This window comes from Falco cherrug, chromosome 1, assembly GCF_023634085.1.
Source record: "Falco cherrug isolate bFalChe1 chromosome 1, bFalChe1.pri, whole genome shotgun sequence".
Classification (NCBI taxonomy): Eukaryota; Metazoa; Chordata; class Aves; order Falconiformes; family Falconidae; genus Falco; species Falco cherrug.
Genome location: NC_073697.1, coordinates 13,413,912 through 13,430,863, shown reverse-complemented (window position 1 = coordinate 13,430,863; position 16,952 = coordinate 13,413,912). Strand labels below are relative to the sequence as shown.

The window sequence follows — 16,952 nt, the reverse complement described above, 5'->3', positions numbered from 1 at the left end:
TTCCTCATTTGTTCATGTTTCTGGAATAAATATCCATAATAACTAGAAAATGGAAATACCACACTTCCATGTTGGGCTGTATGTTACCTATTTGAGGCTAGCGTATAGAACAGCTTTTTAGCATCTTAAAATGATGTAGAATTTGTGGAGTGGCGTTGATACTCCTTCTGTTTTTTTAAGAAACACATTTGCTGTAAGTTATTTCCCCAATTTCCCCAGTCCCCAAAAGGGCAAGTCAAGTATCACCAACAAGGAAATATCAGTAATTGTATTTTCATTCGTGCCCTAAGGTATTTTAAAAAAGTTTGTGCTAGTGTTCTGTAGCCAAATATTGGAGTTGCTAATGTTATACTAGTGGAAAAAAATCTAAATGTAAAATTACATCCAAATGAGGACTCCCACAAATTTCTAAAATATGCTGATCCTCATTAAATTGATTATAGCATTTCTTTACTATCTTCAGGCTTTTGGGGGGGAAAACTATATTTCTCACTGTAGAGAATCAAGGAATAAGAACTGACTGAGAAAAGCTATGGTTCTCTTTGGTCATGTCTCTGTGGTAGATTTTTGCTTAGCTGTTTCTAACAATATGTTGTATTTAGGATAACAAAGAGACAAAATTATCTTTGTTTTGAGGGAGGGTTTTCTTTTTTGTGTGGTAAGTTGCAGCTAGAATAAAATTATTGAGGGACACGTTTGAGGGCATGGGACAAAACAAGTCTTTCGCTGAAAGATTTGCAAAATGAGTTTGAGTTTTGTTTTGAAATCAAGCCAAAAATTTGTCCTTAGGTGGCCGTGCTGTAAATGAATATCTGTTATTTAGGCTAGGTAATCAAACAGATGTGAATGCTCAGTACATGCCTCCCTTGTGTGTTGCTGAAGCTGGCATCCTTTTTACCAGCAAGCTAATGCAACGGGCTGTTTTGGCTCAGGCAGGCCACATCAGGGGGTGTTACAGAGGTTGCCTTGTACTTTTTCTGTCGCAATTTTACTGTTTAATCAGTTCTCTGTTCTCATTCAACAACTCAAAATTCAACAGTAAAATCATGTAGACACTAAACCTACCCCCCTGAAAACCTGTACTGTATTTTGGGAAATATTTTTTATGTACTTTGTTCTTTCATTTGTGGTTGAAAATTTTGGTTCGAGATAACAACTCTAGATGAAAGACTCTGGCATTCAAGTTAGAGCCAAAGAGTCTTATTTTAGGAAAGGAACAACTGAGCACAACTTTTCTCCCTTTAGAGAATCAAGAAAGTTCAGAATGATAAATGGGTAGTGGTGAGAGACTTTCTCCACAGGAACTGGAAGAATATTGTGCTTAAATTATTAATTAATTGGGTTTTGATTATATATACCTCCCTTTAAATTTACCTCCAAAATGCAGAAGGTATGAGGAGGAAAAAGGTGCATGAGCACTTATCTCGTTCTTATTGGAAAGTAACAACAAAAGAGTAATGTTTCTTTTGCCTTTTTTTTCCTCTCCCCCTCTCAGGTCCGCACCAGTGTCCTACCTGATCACAAGGAGCCACGAGCTGATGTTGGAGTAAGCAAATTTTTTTCATTAATTGACCTTTTTAACCTCATCAGTAGATACAGACACCCAATGAAGTGAAATGGTGTTCTGCCTAACTGCTAAACAGGAGTTGGCTAGCTTTTTTAATAGCAGAAGCTGGGTAAAATGAATAAAAAAATTGAGGCAGAAGAAATAGTCTCAGTGATTGATGTAATCCCATTCACGTATTTCTTCAAAATCTTTTTCAATGGAAATTATCCTGTGGCGAGCATCACTATCTAGACTTCCTGCTACTGCCATACAAGCAGTCTGGATAAGATTGAGCTTGGAATCACTTTGCCTCAATGAGGCTGGCCTTATGGTTTTCATGTGCAGAGTATAAAAAGTTCTGCTGTGGGGGTTGGCTTTGGGTTTGCCTTAAGAAATTACACTGGTGACGTACGGAGAGCAAATTTTTCAGTGTAGGTCTGTAGAAATTCTGGCAAAGGTATTGGGTTGTCATTTCTGGGTTTGAGAAGGCTAGAACTTCCTAGGGTGGGAAATGTTGGTCCTGCTAGAGCTGAATAAAAGAACAAACACCATCTGGTGCAGGTGTCAAGACGTGTGTCTGCAAACATTTAAAATAACTGGAATTTAACATTTTTAGCCTAAGGTGTTAACTTTCCTGCATTACCAGGGCTTCCTTGGCATATTTTCCTGGACTTCAGCTAGTGTTTGAAAAATCTATAGCTTGGCAGCAAGTTCAATCTAAGTGAAATAATCACTGTGTTTCAACTTCTCATATCGCTATTGTAGAGACTTTTCTCCTTGGCTGACTGAGATTATTCATCAAACTACTCAAGGCACATATTTTAAGATGTATAATTTTAAGTACCCCACTAGCAAAATTAAAGAGGAGCATTACTCTGTAATTAGTATTACGGCACCAGTTCTGTTTAAAGCCTACTTTTGAAGCCTCTCCAAGTCACCTGTGCAAAGTTAGATTGGTTTGTAGGCTGCCAGTTCAGGCCCCAGGGTAGACTATTTGTATCTATATCGGTATGGAAAAAGTATTCTCCAGCATTGTTTGAAATTAGACCCCTTGAACATTAGCATAACTCTCTTCATTTGGGTCATGGGATCATTCATGATTTTATTTAATTTTGCAAATAACTCCTAATCAGTTTCATTCCAAATATTCCTCTCCCTCTTTCCAAATGGTAAGGTTGCAAATACAAGCAATCACGTGCCACGAAATGCCAGAATAAAGGCTGCTTTACAGATGTTGTGCTGTAGGAAGGGTTCTTATTAGACTAAGGATATACTTTTCTAAGGAGATAACTAATCTGAGCTAAATGTGCCACCATAAAGTTTTAGTGAAAAAACAGTCATGTTGACTGATCTAAAGGAAAACAGAATACCTGTATGTTCACTTTAGCAAGGCTGTGCATCATCATGTGTCACACCTGACATATTTCTTGTAAAAATACTTGTTTCATTTTGGCAGTGAAAACTAACCATGATCTTTGCTTGTACAGCTGCAGTATTTTTCTCTATGTATTTCCTATACGGTTTTTTCCCCCTGTTACTTCCTGTTCAGCACTTCCCAAGTCCACTGTTTTCCCAGCTTTCCCTAAACTCTCCACTTCATTTTTTTTCCTTTGCTGCTTAAGTGCCAACCAAAGCGCACAGGAAATTTAAGCCTGTGTCATTGATAGGAATGGGCCATAACAGGTCACTTAGTTTACCAAACTGGAGACCAGTGTTGATGCTTACCTAAAATAAGAACTGTCATTTGAACTGTACATTTTATATGCAAGAAAACCTATCTTATTGTAAAGCTTTATTGTTAGCATTCAAACACTCATTATCTATCAAGCAGGCTGCAGGGCTTTTTCTCCAGAGTAAGTTACGCTTCTCAGTAGCAACAAATTCTCTTTTTCCCTGAAGGGGATAGTTGCTTTCTGCATGCAGCCTGTGTTGACTCAGAGCAACTTGATTCTTCTTTAAATTGTATATCCAAGAACATATATGGTTTAGCCTGGAATTTTGCTTTGCCAGTCCAACAGTAGAGTAAAATTAGTGTAATGTAATAAAACCAGTCTTCGGGTACTTCTTATCGTATTCTTGCAAAAATTCAATGTAGTTTTATGACCTCATTATTATTTGTTCAGAGCTAGTGATATTGAGTTGTATATTTGAAAGATAAATGGATAGAAGTTGGCTGTGCACCAGTTTTCTTTCCTGTTGTTCCCAGGGCAAGAATACTACTGTTGGCCATGTTGACCAAATGAGATTTTAGCAATGTGCAGTGGGATGTGAACAGGGGTTAAAAAATAGCAAAAACGGAAAAGAAGATGCATTTGTTTTCGTCTTTGCATTGTTTTCTTGGTAATGTGTGAAGGTGATTTTGATAGAAGGAGAAGATACAGTGGTGTAGCTTAATTAAACTGTAGACATTCTAATTTCACTAGCACATTTCTCTGCACTTGTACTGCAATGAATAGGTCCACCTTACAATGGAAATAAAGGAAAAAGGCACTGCTGTAAACTAGAGGAATGTAATATTTCTATTAATAAACTTGTGCTGAACTCAGTGTAAAAATACCTTCTTAGTAAATACATTCATCTTTGGAATACATAGATGGTAGTGCCTAAGGCTTGAGGAAAAACCATAGCAAGAACAACTTTGGTAACACGCTGAAAATTTAGCATTTCTTGTAACCTAGAGAAATACAGAAAGAAGATGCAGAATGCAAGTGCACTGAATAGTTTTCCTGTGACTATACATTTTACAACCTGTTATTTTGTCAGGTTGTCAGACTGTGCTTAATGAAAAAGAGAGAGGTTCCTGTCCATAAAACCAGAGTTTAACAATTTGCTGATAATCATGCTACAGGTGCATAAAAAATTTCTGCTGAGTAGTGTGTCAAACTAGTATATTGGAATGTAATATTTTTCTGTGTACCAAAGAAAGATTTCAAAGTGTGAGACCAAATAAGAAAACAATTAAAACTTCAAAAACTAATGGAGTTGTTATCTTTTCTTTCTGCTTTGTTTTGTAGAGAAGCTTCCTGGGCTGTACAACTTTTAGAGTAGGAGACTTGGTAAAGTCAAAGGAGCAACAGTTGACCCTTACCCTCAGGTAAATGTTTTTCCTCTGTTGTAAACTGTGTTGAATTAATAACCCATGGCATTTTGCATCTAAAGAAGAGCCAAAAAGCAAAAAAGGTGAAGGGTCTAGAGAACAATTGATATGGGCAGTGGCTGAGGGAATTGGAGTTGTCCTGGAGAAAAGGAGGCTCATGGGGGAACTTATTGCTTTACACAGCTACCTGAAAGGAGGTTGTAGCAAGGTGGGTGGCAGTCTCGTCTCCCAGGTAAGAAGAGGTAGGATAAGAGGAAATTATCTCATTTTGCACTGGAGGAGGTTTAGATTGGATATTAGGAAAAAAATATTTGTTGAAAGGGTTATCAAGCATTGGCACAGGCTGCCCGGGGAAGTGGTTGGGTCACCATCCCTAGAGGTATTTAAAAGACATGTAGATGTAGCACTTGGGGACATGGTTTAGTGGTGGACTTGACAATGCGAGGTTAACAGTTGGACTTGGTAATCTTAAACCTCTTTTCCAACCTAAGTGATTCCATGATTCTGTGATTGCTGCTTAACTGTGTTTGAAACTTGGTATTACTTCAGGTACATTAGATGTCAGCTTGAAGTGCCTGTATTTATACCATGTGCAAAGTCAAAATGAAATACCAGTTCTTTAGGCTGGAGCTTGCCATGTGTCAGATTAGAAAAGGTTACAAGAATTGCAGAGAACTTGAAGTAGGGGGATGTTCTTTCAGAGTTTCCTTTAGAAAGGAGAATAGGTTCTCACTTTCATTTGATGCGTGTGATTTAAAGAATTAACATTGTACAGTTTGCTGGCTTGATGACTAAGCATATTTAAAGATGGTGGACTTAATGACTCAAGGCTTCTTTCATGTGGAATTGGTTGCAGTATCCTAAACTCATTCTTATATGCAGCCAAACTCAAAGAGCAGAGGGAGTGGATGTGCAATTCCAGTTAGTGACACAGAGCTACAGGAGAGTCAGAGCCAGTACTCAAAAACTAGGGCTGGGCTAATATTTCTTAAAGCTGTGCACCGAAGAAGAAAGTCCTGGTTTCACCCCTGATGCTGATATGCGCGGCTTAAGATGAATCAAGACACAAATCAAAACTTTTTGAAGGTTAGGGGAAACCGTTTAGGTGGTGATTTTCAGAATGAATTAATTGGGCTTTATACAGTGCAGGGATTTTGGTGAGCTCATTTTTGCAACCACAGTGGAGGCTTATTTGGGATTACTGGGTAGGCACAGGTAAGCTTCACAGAGCAACTGCCTAAACTCACCCTGTTTCTACATAGGCAAAATTTTGGGAGGAAAGAAGCTGTGACTAGGAAAAATGAGATATTGGGATGTGTTCTGCCAGGGGTATTGTACTTATGCTCTGTAGAAAAGTTGTGTTATGTTCTTTATCCTGTGCACACAAAGCCAGCCTTGATTTCACTGAAAGCCCAATTTACAGTCCATTCAGTGATGTTGTAGTACTGTCGCTATGTCAAGGACACTGCATTTTTCTGGAAACAGAAACTTCTTGAAGTATTTTGGTTTAGTACTGCACCTGTCTCCCTATCATAACAATAGTGTTTGCGTGTGTGTGCAGTTTACAGGGCAAAGTTAACAAAATGCCTTGATTTTAATTTCTCCCAAACACAGAAAATGCCCTGCCTAAAAAGCAGATACCTTTGTTTTCTAACAAACAAACCCGATGGGATAAAATGTGAATTGACTAGTCTCTGTGGAAATGTATGGCTAGGAAAACAAACAATAACTTAGTGTTCTTATAGAATTTCGAGTTGTCTCAAGTTCTTTAGGACAGACTTTGCCTCTCTCATTGACAGATTGAAAACCTGATGTGAAAGAATGCCTCTGACAGATGTCATAATAATTGACAGAATGTAAAATTTCAGGAAAGTTTCAGAATAAGTATTTTGTATCTCACTCATCTAATTTGTAAACAAGAAGTTCGGATAGATAACTTATAAGCAATAGATGACAGATTGCCAGGTTAATTTCAGCTGAACTTCTAAGCCTTTTCAGATTTGCTTTTAATTAATATTTTTAGTACTGTATGTCCTCTTCGTGCAGCTAACACTAGAAGACAAATATTGTGCCAACTCAAATTAATTTGCAGACACATTATGTTGCAGGTTTTATTTGGTTACATTTTTTTTAAAGAAAAAAATCCTAACGTTTTAAATGTGGGATTGTTTCCTGATCATGGATATTCAGCAGCACAAAATCAGTAGAAATGATCCACGTTTCTTCAATGGCAGTTTAACCAGAGCAGTCTACTAACCTAAACTTGCTTTTTTCTAATTGTCCTATTATGTTAGTACACTTCAGGAGGACAGAGAATATACCAAAGGCCTTGAGATCCTCCTTTGTTAGATCTGAAGTAGAGATTTAAGGATCTGGAAATAGCTCTGTGGTGTGCCCTGTAAATATTGGCTCAATTATAGAATCTGATTACTTTTTCACTTTTTTTTTTTCCCCAGTTGATATTATCTTGCCATTGTCTTTCTGAGGCACAATGTAACAATATAAAAGTGTTTGTAAAGGAATATTCTTGCATTTTTCTCAGTTATTTTCTGGGGGGCTGGCATATATGTACAATTCCTTTACAAACTGTAGTCTATGTTTTCCCTTTCCCCACCATTGTACCTTAATAGTGCTTAGGGACACAAGTTACAAAACCACTGCAAAAGAAGTTTTTATTTTGATTGTCATTTCTTCTCTATAAAGGTGCCCTAAACTGATGGCTGAGTGTTTACTTTAGATGTGTGCACCTATATCTAATCATCAAAACCTGAACAAGTCAATTTGTAGGATTGCTCCGATGTTCACAATGTACACAACCGTTGTTGGCAGAGGAATTTAGTTACTAGAGACATGGGATTGCAGTTTCCAGTATGAAATTTATAAAAACAGAAATCAGAAATACATTCTATAGGCCTAAATGTTTCATTTTATAACGGTAATGCAATGCCATTTGTTTCGAGCTTTCTCAAAGGATTATGATGGAGAACAGGATGAAATGGGCTATTCAGTAAAACAAAAGCCATATTCAGTAGCAGAATTTTTCTTGACTATATGTTGCAGTGTATCCAATTACAAAAAAAAAGCTATCATACATCCTTTTTTCTTGTAAATGAGAGTTAGGTATACTGATTGCTAATTTAGTAATTAGAATCATAAAGTCATAGAGTGGGTTGGGTTGGAAGGAACCTTAAAGATTGTCTAGTTCCAGCCCCCTGCCACGGGCAGGGACACCCCCCACCAGCCCAGGTTGCTCCCAGCCCCATCCAGCCTGGCCGTGAGCACTGCCAGGGATGGGGCACCCACAGCTGCTCTGGGCAACCTGGGACAGTGCCTCACCACCCTCACAGTGAAGAACTTCTTTCTAATATCTAATCTAGATCTACCCTCTTTCAGTTTCAAGCTATTCCCCCTTGTCCTATCCCTTCATGCCCTTGTAAAAAGGCCTTCTCCAGTTTTATGTTTGGGATTTTTTTATAGTTGCTTTGTATTTTAAGTTCAGGTTAGAGAATCTTTTTGCCATAACTTTCTTTTAAGAACAGTATAATGTGTTTTTGGCTTGGTTGAGGTCTATGGCCTTTTGTAAAGGGCTAGCAGTTAGAACTTCCATTAGCTGCTTCCCCTGTGGTGGTAGTTTGCCATGTTTCCAGGAAAGGTCCCTTTTAGCTTGGCTGATTTTGGTATGATTTCCAGTAAGTTACATGTAAGAAGCAGCAAAGAAAAAAGATAATAGTGCTCTTTTGTGCTTTCTGTAAAAATAAAGTCCATCGGTCTGAGATATCTGAGATACTCCTCTTAGACAGTTCAAAAGTGTAAATAGGCTACTTCAATATGAAACAAGGGTAATATCAATACCACTTGCCTCTCTTGGCCCCTGTAAGCAGGAACTTTATAGCAATGGAGCTAACTATACAAAAACAAGAACTAGGATGAAGTGCATGAATTATACAGATTATTTAAGATAGTGTGCCTGTGGGTGTCTGTCAATTGTGTACAATACAGACTTTCTTTAAACACGTGGCTCTACTTGACCTCTTGGACAATATCTGTCAATCTGATTAATTTTTTTTGCTGTCTTATTTTCATTAATCTAGGGAAAGACCAAACCTATTTACCTTTAAATAAAGGAGATAAACCATAGCTATTTTTGAAAAGTTAAAAAGAAACCCTCCAAGACTCCATTAAAGAAAGTCCCCCCAATTTCCCTCCCTCCTAAGACTGTTGTCCAAGTACCTTGTAGTTCAGCGGGCCAGAAGATGTGTAGCTGCACTTCAGTAGTAGTTACATTCACAGTGTTTAACTAGAGAGAATTTGAGAGCAGCACACTAAATTTTGCAGTCGTTTATGTACATATAACTTCCTTAGCAAATGATGACTATAAAATACTATATATTTAGCTGCTTTTCCCTATTAAAATTCAGTGCAAGTCTGCCTACAACTAGTTTTACTTGGTCTCCGTGCTGAAATTGTTTCTTGGCTACTTCATGTCATATCATCCACCCACCGCAGGAAGCAAGTAAAAAATGGCTTGGCTTTATAAGCCAGGCAAATCTCCTGTACAGTTTTGGTGAAACTTGTTTTGACATGAAGCTTAATCAACCATACATTGAGATAATGAGAACTGAGTGGAGTTGAACAGCGCAAAACTTTATTTACCTTTGAATGCAACAGTATGTTATTTACCGGTGGACTTGTTCAAGAACAGTATTGATTGCAATAGGCTCCACTGTCGTTTCATGGAATAAACTTTTCTATGCAAGTATAGTAGTTTTGTGCTTGAATATTTCAGAATCAGTGGAGAAATTAATTTTATGACAATCTGTATGCTAGTCTGTACTAATCACATTTATTGTGTATTATGCATTGGAGAAAGGGGCTGCCTGGTAGGCTGAAAGCATGCAGTTTGCTTTTCAGGCAGTCACTCACCTTGTCATTTATAATTAACGTCGCTATGGAAGTACACAGTCTGCTTTATTTTTCTTTGTGTTCTCGAGCCTTTTTTGAGTTTTTGTTTTTGGAAGAAAGGTATGGCCATGGGAACCAATTAGCAGGCGTAAATTTGCATATTCAATGTGCAGCAATGAGATTTGATGAGAACATCATTGGAGGCAAATGACTGCTACTCTCAGTCCATATAACTCACTTGCTTTTCCGCTCTTTCTCTCTTGATGCCTGGGTTGAGCTTTTATCAACAAAAGTATTAAGGTGGGCACATATTCCTGCTGCTCATGATAGTGCTGGCTAGCTCCTTCCCTCACATTTGAGGGAACTGATACTGACCTGGTGATCCTTTAAGGACTTGAGGTGGTAAGGAAAGCCATGTGTATAATAAACTTTAATATTAGAGTCATTAGTAAGTAATTACAGTTGTAAACCTAAGCAGATTTCAATGATAGCTTCAAAAGTCTCTGGGTTTGGCTCAGTGAGTAGAGCAACTATGCTGTTTTTAACACTGATAGAAGTATTTTATTTTTTTTTAAGTTCAAAATATACTGTTTCACTCAGAAACACCTCTGCAAGGTGCATCAGAAGATGAATCCTTGGTGACTCCAGCTTAGGTAAAAGTGGACTGTCACAGGAATATGGCTGTGGTAGGTGGAGTGAGCACCGCAGGATGCAGACGTGTTGGACTGAAGGGTTAGGGATAGACTGAAACATTGCCAGCTTTGCTGCCGAAGTCTGCATCCGATGACACTGGATTCTAAATCTGGTTTAGAAATCACTGTTCTAACACTTTGTGTTCTTTTCTTTAGCCATATTCCAAATGCAGATGCACTGTGGAAAGGTATGAGGTGATTGTTGCTCCTTGTGCCAAGCTGCTAAAAAAATGAGTAATTTTCCAGCTCCGTAAACCAGCTAGAATTTGCCCCATGTATGGCCTTCTGCACAGTGACACTTCTTTTTGAATCTTACTGCCATATTCCCCATTGCCACTGTCCCATACTATGCAGGTTTGTCAAGGTGCAGTCCTTTGTCCTGCGGGTCTATAGTGGCTCATGACTGTAAGCAATTTGATGTAGGGACAGGCTGCACTGCACCATGTGAGTGCAGAGTGTGCTTTTCAGCTTTATTAAACCACAACAAATAAGATGATTCTATCCTAATGCATTATGAAGTATCCTAAAACTAATTAATGATTCTCCTGATGCTCGGTTGAACGGTGTGTATGTGTGAGATTGTCTCTTCGTGTTTGTCCAGGCAAATGGCGTGAAGTGTATACATACACACGCTTGTGTGTGTGCAGTACTGTTTCTGCTAGTGCAAAGTAAAATACAGATGTTCACCTTATTGAAGTATGATTGCTAGGCTTTTTTATTATTATTATTATTTTTCCCACTGCATCACTTAGGTTTCTCACTTTTAATTTTCTTTCAAGTGAAATTTTAATCTTGAGGTGTTGCTTGCAAGTTTTAAATGCATGGCATGTCAGTTGTTTGAAGACTGTCATGCACCAGTGGTGTTTTAAATTCACAGCATCTGACACAGCTAATGGCGGTTTCTCCCTGGGCATTTATAGAGCTCTTTGTTGATTTATGTGCCTGTAACAATTCAAAAGAAACTCCGGGTTTTTTTGTTTTTAATCTGTGGTTTCATACTTCCATGTGCAAAAATAAGAGAAATGGAGGAGGGAGTACAACTACAATGCAACAGTCCCACTGTTTATTCTGTTGCATTACCTTCTCTTGCAGATACTGCATGTTTCAGATTGTAATATTATGTATGTATTAGACCAGAACAGGAGTGATTTTGAGAAAAAAATGATTGAAAAAAAAATCCATAAAGTTAAATTAGATCAATCACATTTTTCTAAATGTGTATGGAGAAAGCTTCCAAATACGTATTGCTACTCGTGCAGGCAAGCAGTACAGTGCTCACTGCTGTACTGAGGCCAAGCCTCTAATAACAGCAATGACTGGGAATATTTAATCTTCTAAAGAAAGGGAGACAAGGACTGAGAAAACATAGTTGGCATTTCCATTTTTGTTTTGTTTTACTCAAGCAACATGCCTTGTTGGCTTGTATCAGCTCATTTTTAAATTCAGCTGTTTTGCTCAACATTTGTTTATAATCTTAACTTACCCTGATGTAATTTTAAATCAGATCTGTTTTATGTAGGTCAGTCTCAGACTTTCAGGTCTCTTTGGCCTTATAAAAATGTCTTTCCTAAAAAAAGGATGGGTAGGGTTTTGCTTCTGGGTGTCAGATGTATGCAATGTTTTCGTTTCAGACCAGGGTAACAGCACAATGCTGTTGCGTACTGAAGTCAGCCTAGCAATGAGGTCACCCACCTGACACTTTGATCAGGACACGTTAAGCTGTTGAAAAAAATTCAGTCTTATCACCACACATCTACTCTGACTTTTAAAGGTGTATGTGACTGGCTAACATCTGTTGTATTCCCTTTCTCCTTGGAAATGTGGTAGTCCATTTTTTGAGGTAGCCTAGTTTGCGTGCTGGTTTGACATATGAAAGAGAAAACGAAGTCAAATAACTAAGTATTAGCAACTCAGAGGAATGTTCTTCCTTCAGAAGAAGCTTAAGTTGTTCTCATGTATTTCAAAATTATTACGTCTTTTTGCTCATAAACACCCTTTGGACATTGAACCCTTCTTCCTCATTACTTTTCTTTTGTACATTTTGCTAATTCATGTGGCTCCTTTGGTTGCAAGGCTATCTGGAATTGGTTTATTTTTAATTATTCCTTTATTCTAGTCTCGGTAATAAATTTGGCTTATAGCAAATAAAGTAGTGAAACATGTAAAATATGAAGAATTGTGTATTTTGCAAGGTTTTATATAAGAATGTATTTAATTTGTGTAGTTGCAAGATGAGTGTATTCTACTGAGTTGCACACTCAAGCATAATGATTTGCAACCAAAATAATTATTTTAATTTGAAGCTTGGGGGTAGCTATATTTTGAGACTCTACTGTAAAAAATGAAAATTTTGATTTAGCATGATAAATAAGTAGCCATGCCTGAAAAGCCTAACCTATGCACTTAACTTTAGTCAGTGTAAAGAGCCGGCATACTTTGACTTAATTAAGGCCTTATACTGCATGCAGAAATACAGATTGTGTAAAATTGGGGGACTTCAGTGCAGAGACAGGGTCCTGGGGCATGAGCAAGTACCCTGGGAAAGCCTGCGCATGGCAGAAGTCAGCGTGGCAAAGCTGAGCTGAACCTGCCCTGCCTGAGAGCGGGGGACGATGGTGGGCGCCAGCATGGTGCTGCTGGGGGGCTCCCAGCAGGACCTGGTGCATGGAGCCATCCTGCACCAGCAGAACTGGGGGGGGCACCTCCATGCAGCATTGCGCTGTGCGTCGGGGTGTCTGGCAGCCGCTGCTCGGGCTGCAGTCTGTCTCCCGGCTGGTGAAATGGGGAGGAGGGTGGTTGGGGAATATTTCCTTCTTGTACTAATATAACGTGAGGACTATTCTTTGAAGCTCTGGAAAGGTGTCTGAGTTGGAGGGGTTTTAATGCTTTCCTGCCAGCGAGGATTGCCCTACGTATGTGGCAGATTTTAATGGAAACACTTTTTTTCTAGTATTACTGCTTGTGAAGGTAATTTTTTCTTTTTTATTGGCAGCCCTCTAGTCTCTTTTCTATGTATTCCTTCGTCTTGCTTCATCACTTCTCATCTTCGCTTCTGAGATTATACACAGTATTGCCCCAAACTCATTTTTCATTTTTCTTCCTCTCCGTGCTTTTGCAATTCTGCTAAACTTACTCTCATCATTTCCTTTTGATGATTTTTGCTTGGTGACTGTTGTCATACTTTCCTCATTATTATTAAATGATCTGTTACCCTTCTTTCCTTCCTTTCAAAAATTCCAGCTGTTCAAAAAAGCCAGGGGAGATAGACTGTGCCATTAATCTTGATGTTTAGCTGCCAGTGAAATCTGTTTGGAGTTTAAACCCTTGTTTCTTCTAAAAGATAGTGAGAAGTGCTTTTGTTTGGAAATCTGAATTGCTACTTATTTTTGCTTAATTGAACCATTTGTGGAGGTAATAATAAAGGAATTCACCTGGAACTATATTATTTTCTGCTATATAGTTAAAGACATGGGACTGATGCTGAATAATTACTCTGTGGAGGGACTAGAAAAGGAAAAGTGATATTGAGATTAGTTTCATTATTTTGGTTTAGCAGGAGGTTTATTAATATACTAAGCACGTCCTTCCTTTGCAGATTATGTTGGGAAACAAAGCAGTGTACTGTGCAGTGAGATTGCAGTTCATGAGTGGCATACGGGTACAGCGTTACAGTCCTTTCTCTGATGGTCCACAGACAGAGTAATGGCTGGAATGAAAACTGGCAATGTTCGTGGATTCTTCCACCATTTATAGCACTTGCCCATCCTCAGTTCCGTGATGAAAACTTTCATTGCTATAAGGAACTTGGAGAAAATATAACATGCCTTATTGTTAGCATTTGTTTTTTTGACTGTCAATAATAAGTTCAATACAGGTGACTGCAGCTATACAGAATGGAGAGGGGACTAAGTGTTTACTGACAATATTTTTACTGAAGGAATAAAGTACTGCAAATGACCCAATGTCATGGGTTGTTTTTTTTCTAGGACTTCTGATGGTGGAAGGACAGTTGGTACCATTGAAGTCAATCTTGTGAAGATGGGTGAGCTAGAAGATGGGGAAACGGACCACGTCACAACAGATGCCCAGGATCAAAAGGTAGAAACTCAGTTCGTTGCACAAAGTTAATTAGAATGATCAGCTGTACCAAATGCCTACATTACTAATTCCAAATTGGGTTAAGAATTTAAACAAAAAATTCCCTGATCTTCCTAAACTAAAAATAGTTTTTCATGAAAATGTACACAGTAATATTCTATCCTCAGTTTCCTAGTCCCTCCCCTTCTTTAGGAAGAAAAGAGCTTGCTTTGACCTCAACTGATCATATTTAATCAATCCTGATCAAAAAACTGTCCATCCAGAGATGACATAAATCTGACTTATTTTTCCCTTGGACAGTTGCTCTGTTTTCTGCCCTTGAAGTCCTGTTCATGTGGATTTTTACGTGCAACCTCTGCCCACAATACTGAAAACCTGGAAAGAATGACAGACAGGCAAGCCAAAGAAGAGGTGAATCCCCTTCCAAAGGGGCAGGTTCTGCTGCATTTCATGGGAGCACACAGTGGTGGGGAAAATCAGTGGGAAGGGTGGCGCAGCAATGGTGCCTCAGTGTGCTAGCATAAGACAGAATTGACTGGAGGGTGTATGTAGGGATTCTGAGTTGGGGTGCTCATGGTTCAGGACAAGAGAAGGACAGAAGGGCTCAAAAAGAGCAAAAATGCTCTTAAATAGGCAAGCTGTTGCAGGCAAAAGCAGTGGAGGCTGGAGCTGGAGAAGGTATGGAGGGAGTGGATTTGAGAGGAATGGAGAACCAAAGGAGGGAGGGTGAAACAGGTGGGCGGTCTCTATGATGGCAAGAGATTTGGGCTTGGGAGAGATTCAGAAATGACTGCTCAGAATGAGGACATCAGGGTTTGAATGATTTGCAGTTAATAAAAAGGTCTCTTTAACTGCATCCCTGACTGATGGCAACTGACATACCTGTACAGAGTTGCTTCCTCCTGGTGTCTGCCTCTGCAGCCCTGTTCTTACTGACAGAATTTTTGCAGCTCTAATAATATGGTGTACTGCTATACACTATGGTGTATTCTGCTTTTCATGGAAAAAAAAAAAAAAAAAAGATATTTTACATAATGCTACAGGGAATGTAAAATTAAGGACTGCAATTTTTTTTGTATGGAAGTAACATATAAGAATGTATTTTTGGAGAAAAGGGCATTGTTCTGAATATCTTTTCTACTCAGCCAAAACAGTCTCCTTTTTTGGGCCAAACTCTGAGGATAGTTTTTACACTTTTTTTCACCGTTCTTCTCAGAGTACTTCAATGCCCTTTTAAAACAAGGGACCAGTGGGACCAGTTCCAAAGAAGCCAACAATCACTATGAAATCTTTCTGGTTTTATGCTATAAAACTTCCACAAGATATGTGTGGTGGGTTGACCCTGGCTGGAGGCCAGGTGCCCCCTGAAGCAGCTCCATCACTGCCCTCCTCAGCTGGACAGGGGAGCGAAAATATAACTAAAAGCTCATGAGCTGAAATAAGGACAGGGAGAGATCACTCACCAGTTACTGTCACAGGCAAACCAAACTTGACATGAGGAAATTTGTTTTATTTATTACCAATCAAATCAGAGTAGGATAATGAGAAATAAAACCAAAACTTAAAACCACCTTCCCCGTACACCTCCCCTCTTCCCAGGCTAAACTTCACTCCTGATTTCTCTACCCTCTCCCCTCCAGTGGTGCAGGGGCATGGGGAACAGGGGTTACGGTCAGTTCATCACACGTTGTCTCTGCCACTTCTTCCTCCTCCTCACACTCTACCTCTGCTCCAGCGTGGGGTCCCTCCCACAGGAGACAGTCCTCCATGGACTTCTCCAACGTGAGTCCTTCCCATGGGCTGCAGTTCTTCACAAACTGCTCCAGTGTGGGTCCCTCCCATGTATCACAGCCTCCTTCGGGCACCCCCTGTTCTGGTTTGGGGTCCCAGGGGCTGCTGGGGGGGGATCTGCCCCTCGTGGGCTGAGAGGCACAGCCTGCCCCACCAGGCACTGCCAGGGAATCGCTGCTTTAGTGCCTGGAGCCCCCACGGCCTCCTCCTGCCCCAGCTGGGGGGCTGCAGAGTTGTTGTTCTCACATAGTCTCACTCTTCTCTCTGGCCGCTGTGGCACAGTAACTTCTTCCTCTTCTTAAATACATTATCTACCACCCTCACTGACGGGCTCAGCCTTGGCCAACAGCAGGTCCCTCTTGGAGCCATCTGTCATTGGCTCCATCAGACATGGGGGAAGCTTCTAGCACCTTCTCACAGAAGCCACCCCTGTAGCCCCCCTGCTACCAAAACCTTGCCACACAAACCCACTACAATATGCAGCATGAACTGTTTTTTCAGCCTTCTCTTTCATTTCCCTGTTCTTCGATTTCAAAATGTAGAATGGGACTATTCACAGTTATTTGAGATGTGATTAATGAGCTGTGTCTAGCTTGGGGAGCAAGAAGGCTTTAATAGTGTCTTTCTAGGGGTTTCTAATACTTGTCAGGAAAGACCAACCTTGTGACAGCTCTATTTTCTGTGATCTTTAAAGGAATCTTTAGTTTTATGGAGTCTTGGTTTATATGTTCGTAGTGAGGATGAGATTGTGAGAGTGTAGAGTTCATGAATTATTTCTAAGAAATAAGTTCTGAATTAGCTTTGCTAACTCATTAGATAAACTATA

The 16,952-nt window shown here is 39.4% G+C and overlaps 1 protein-coding gene across 2 annotated transcripts in view; it reads left to right on the top strand.

Annotated features, from left to right (window-relative positions):
- Positions 1-16,952, top strand: part of INPP4B (inositol polyphosphate-4-phosphatase type II B) — a 213,046-nt gene that overhangs the window by 73,343 nt on the left and 122,751 nt on the right. For both annotated transcript variants that reach the window (XM_014281287.3, XM_055728094.1), the window contains exons 5-7: positions 1,496-1,546; positions 4,561-4,640; positions 14,224-14,335. In XM_014281287.3, the coding sequence (XP_014136762.3) occupies positions 1,496-1,546; positions 4,561-4,640; positions 14,224-14,335 (243 nt within the window). The remainder of the gene's footprint in view (positions 1-1,495; positions 1,547-4,560; positions 4,641-14,223; positions 14,336-16,952) is intronic.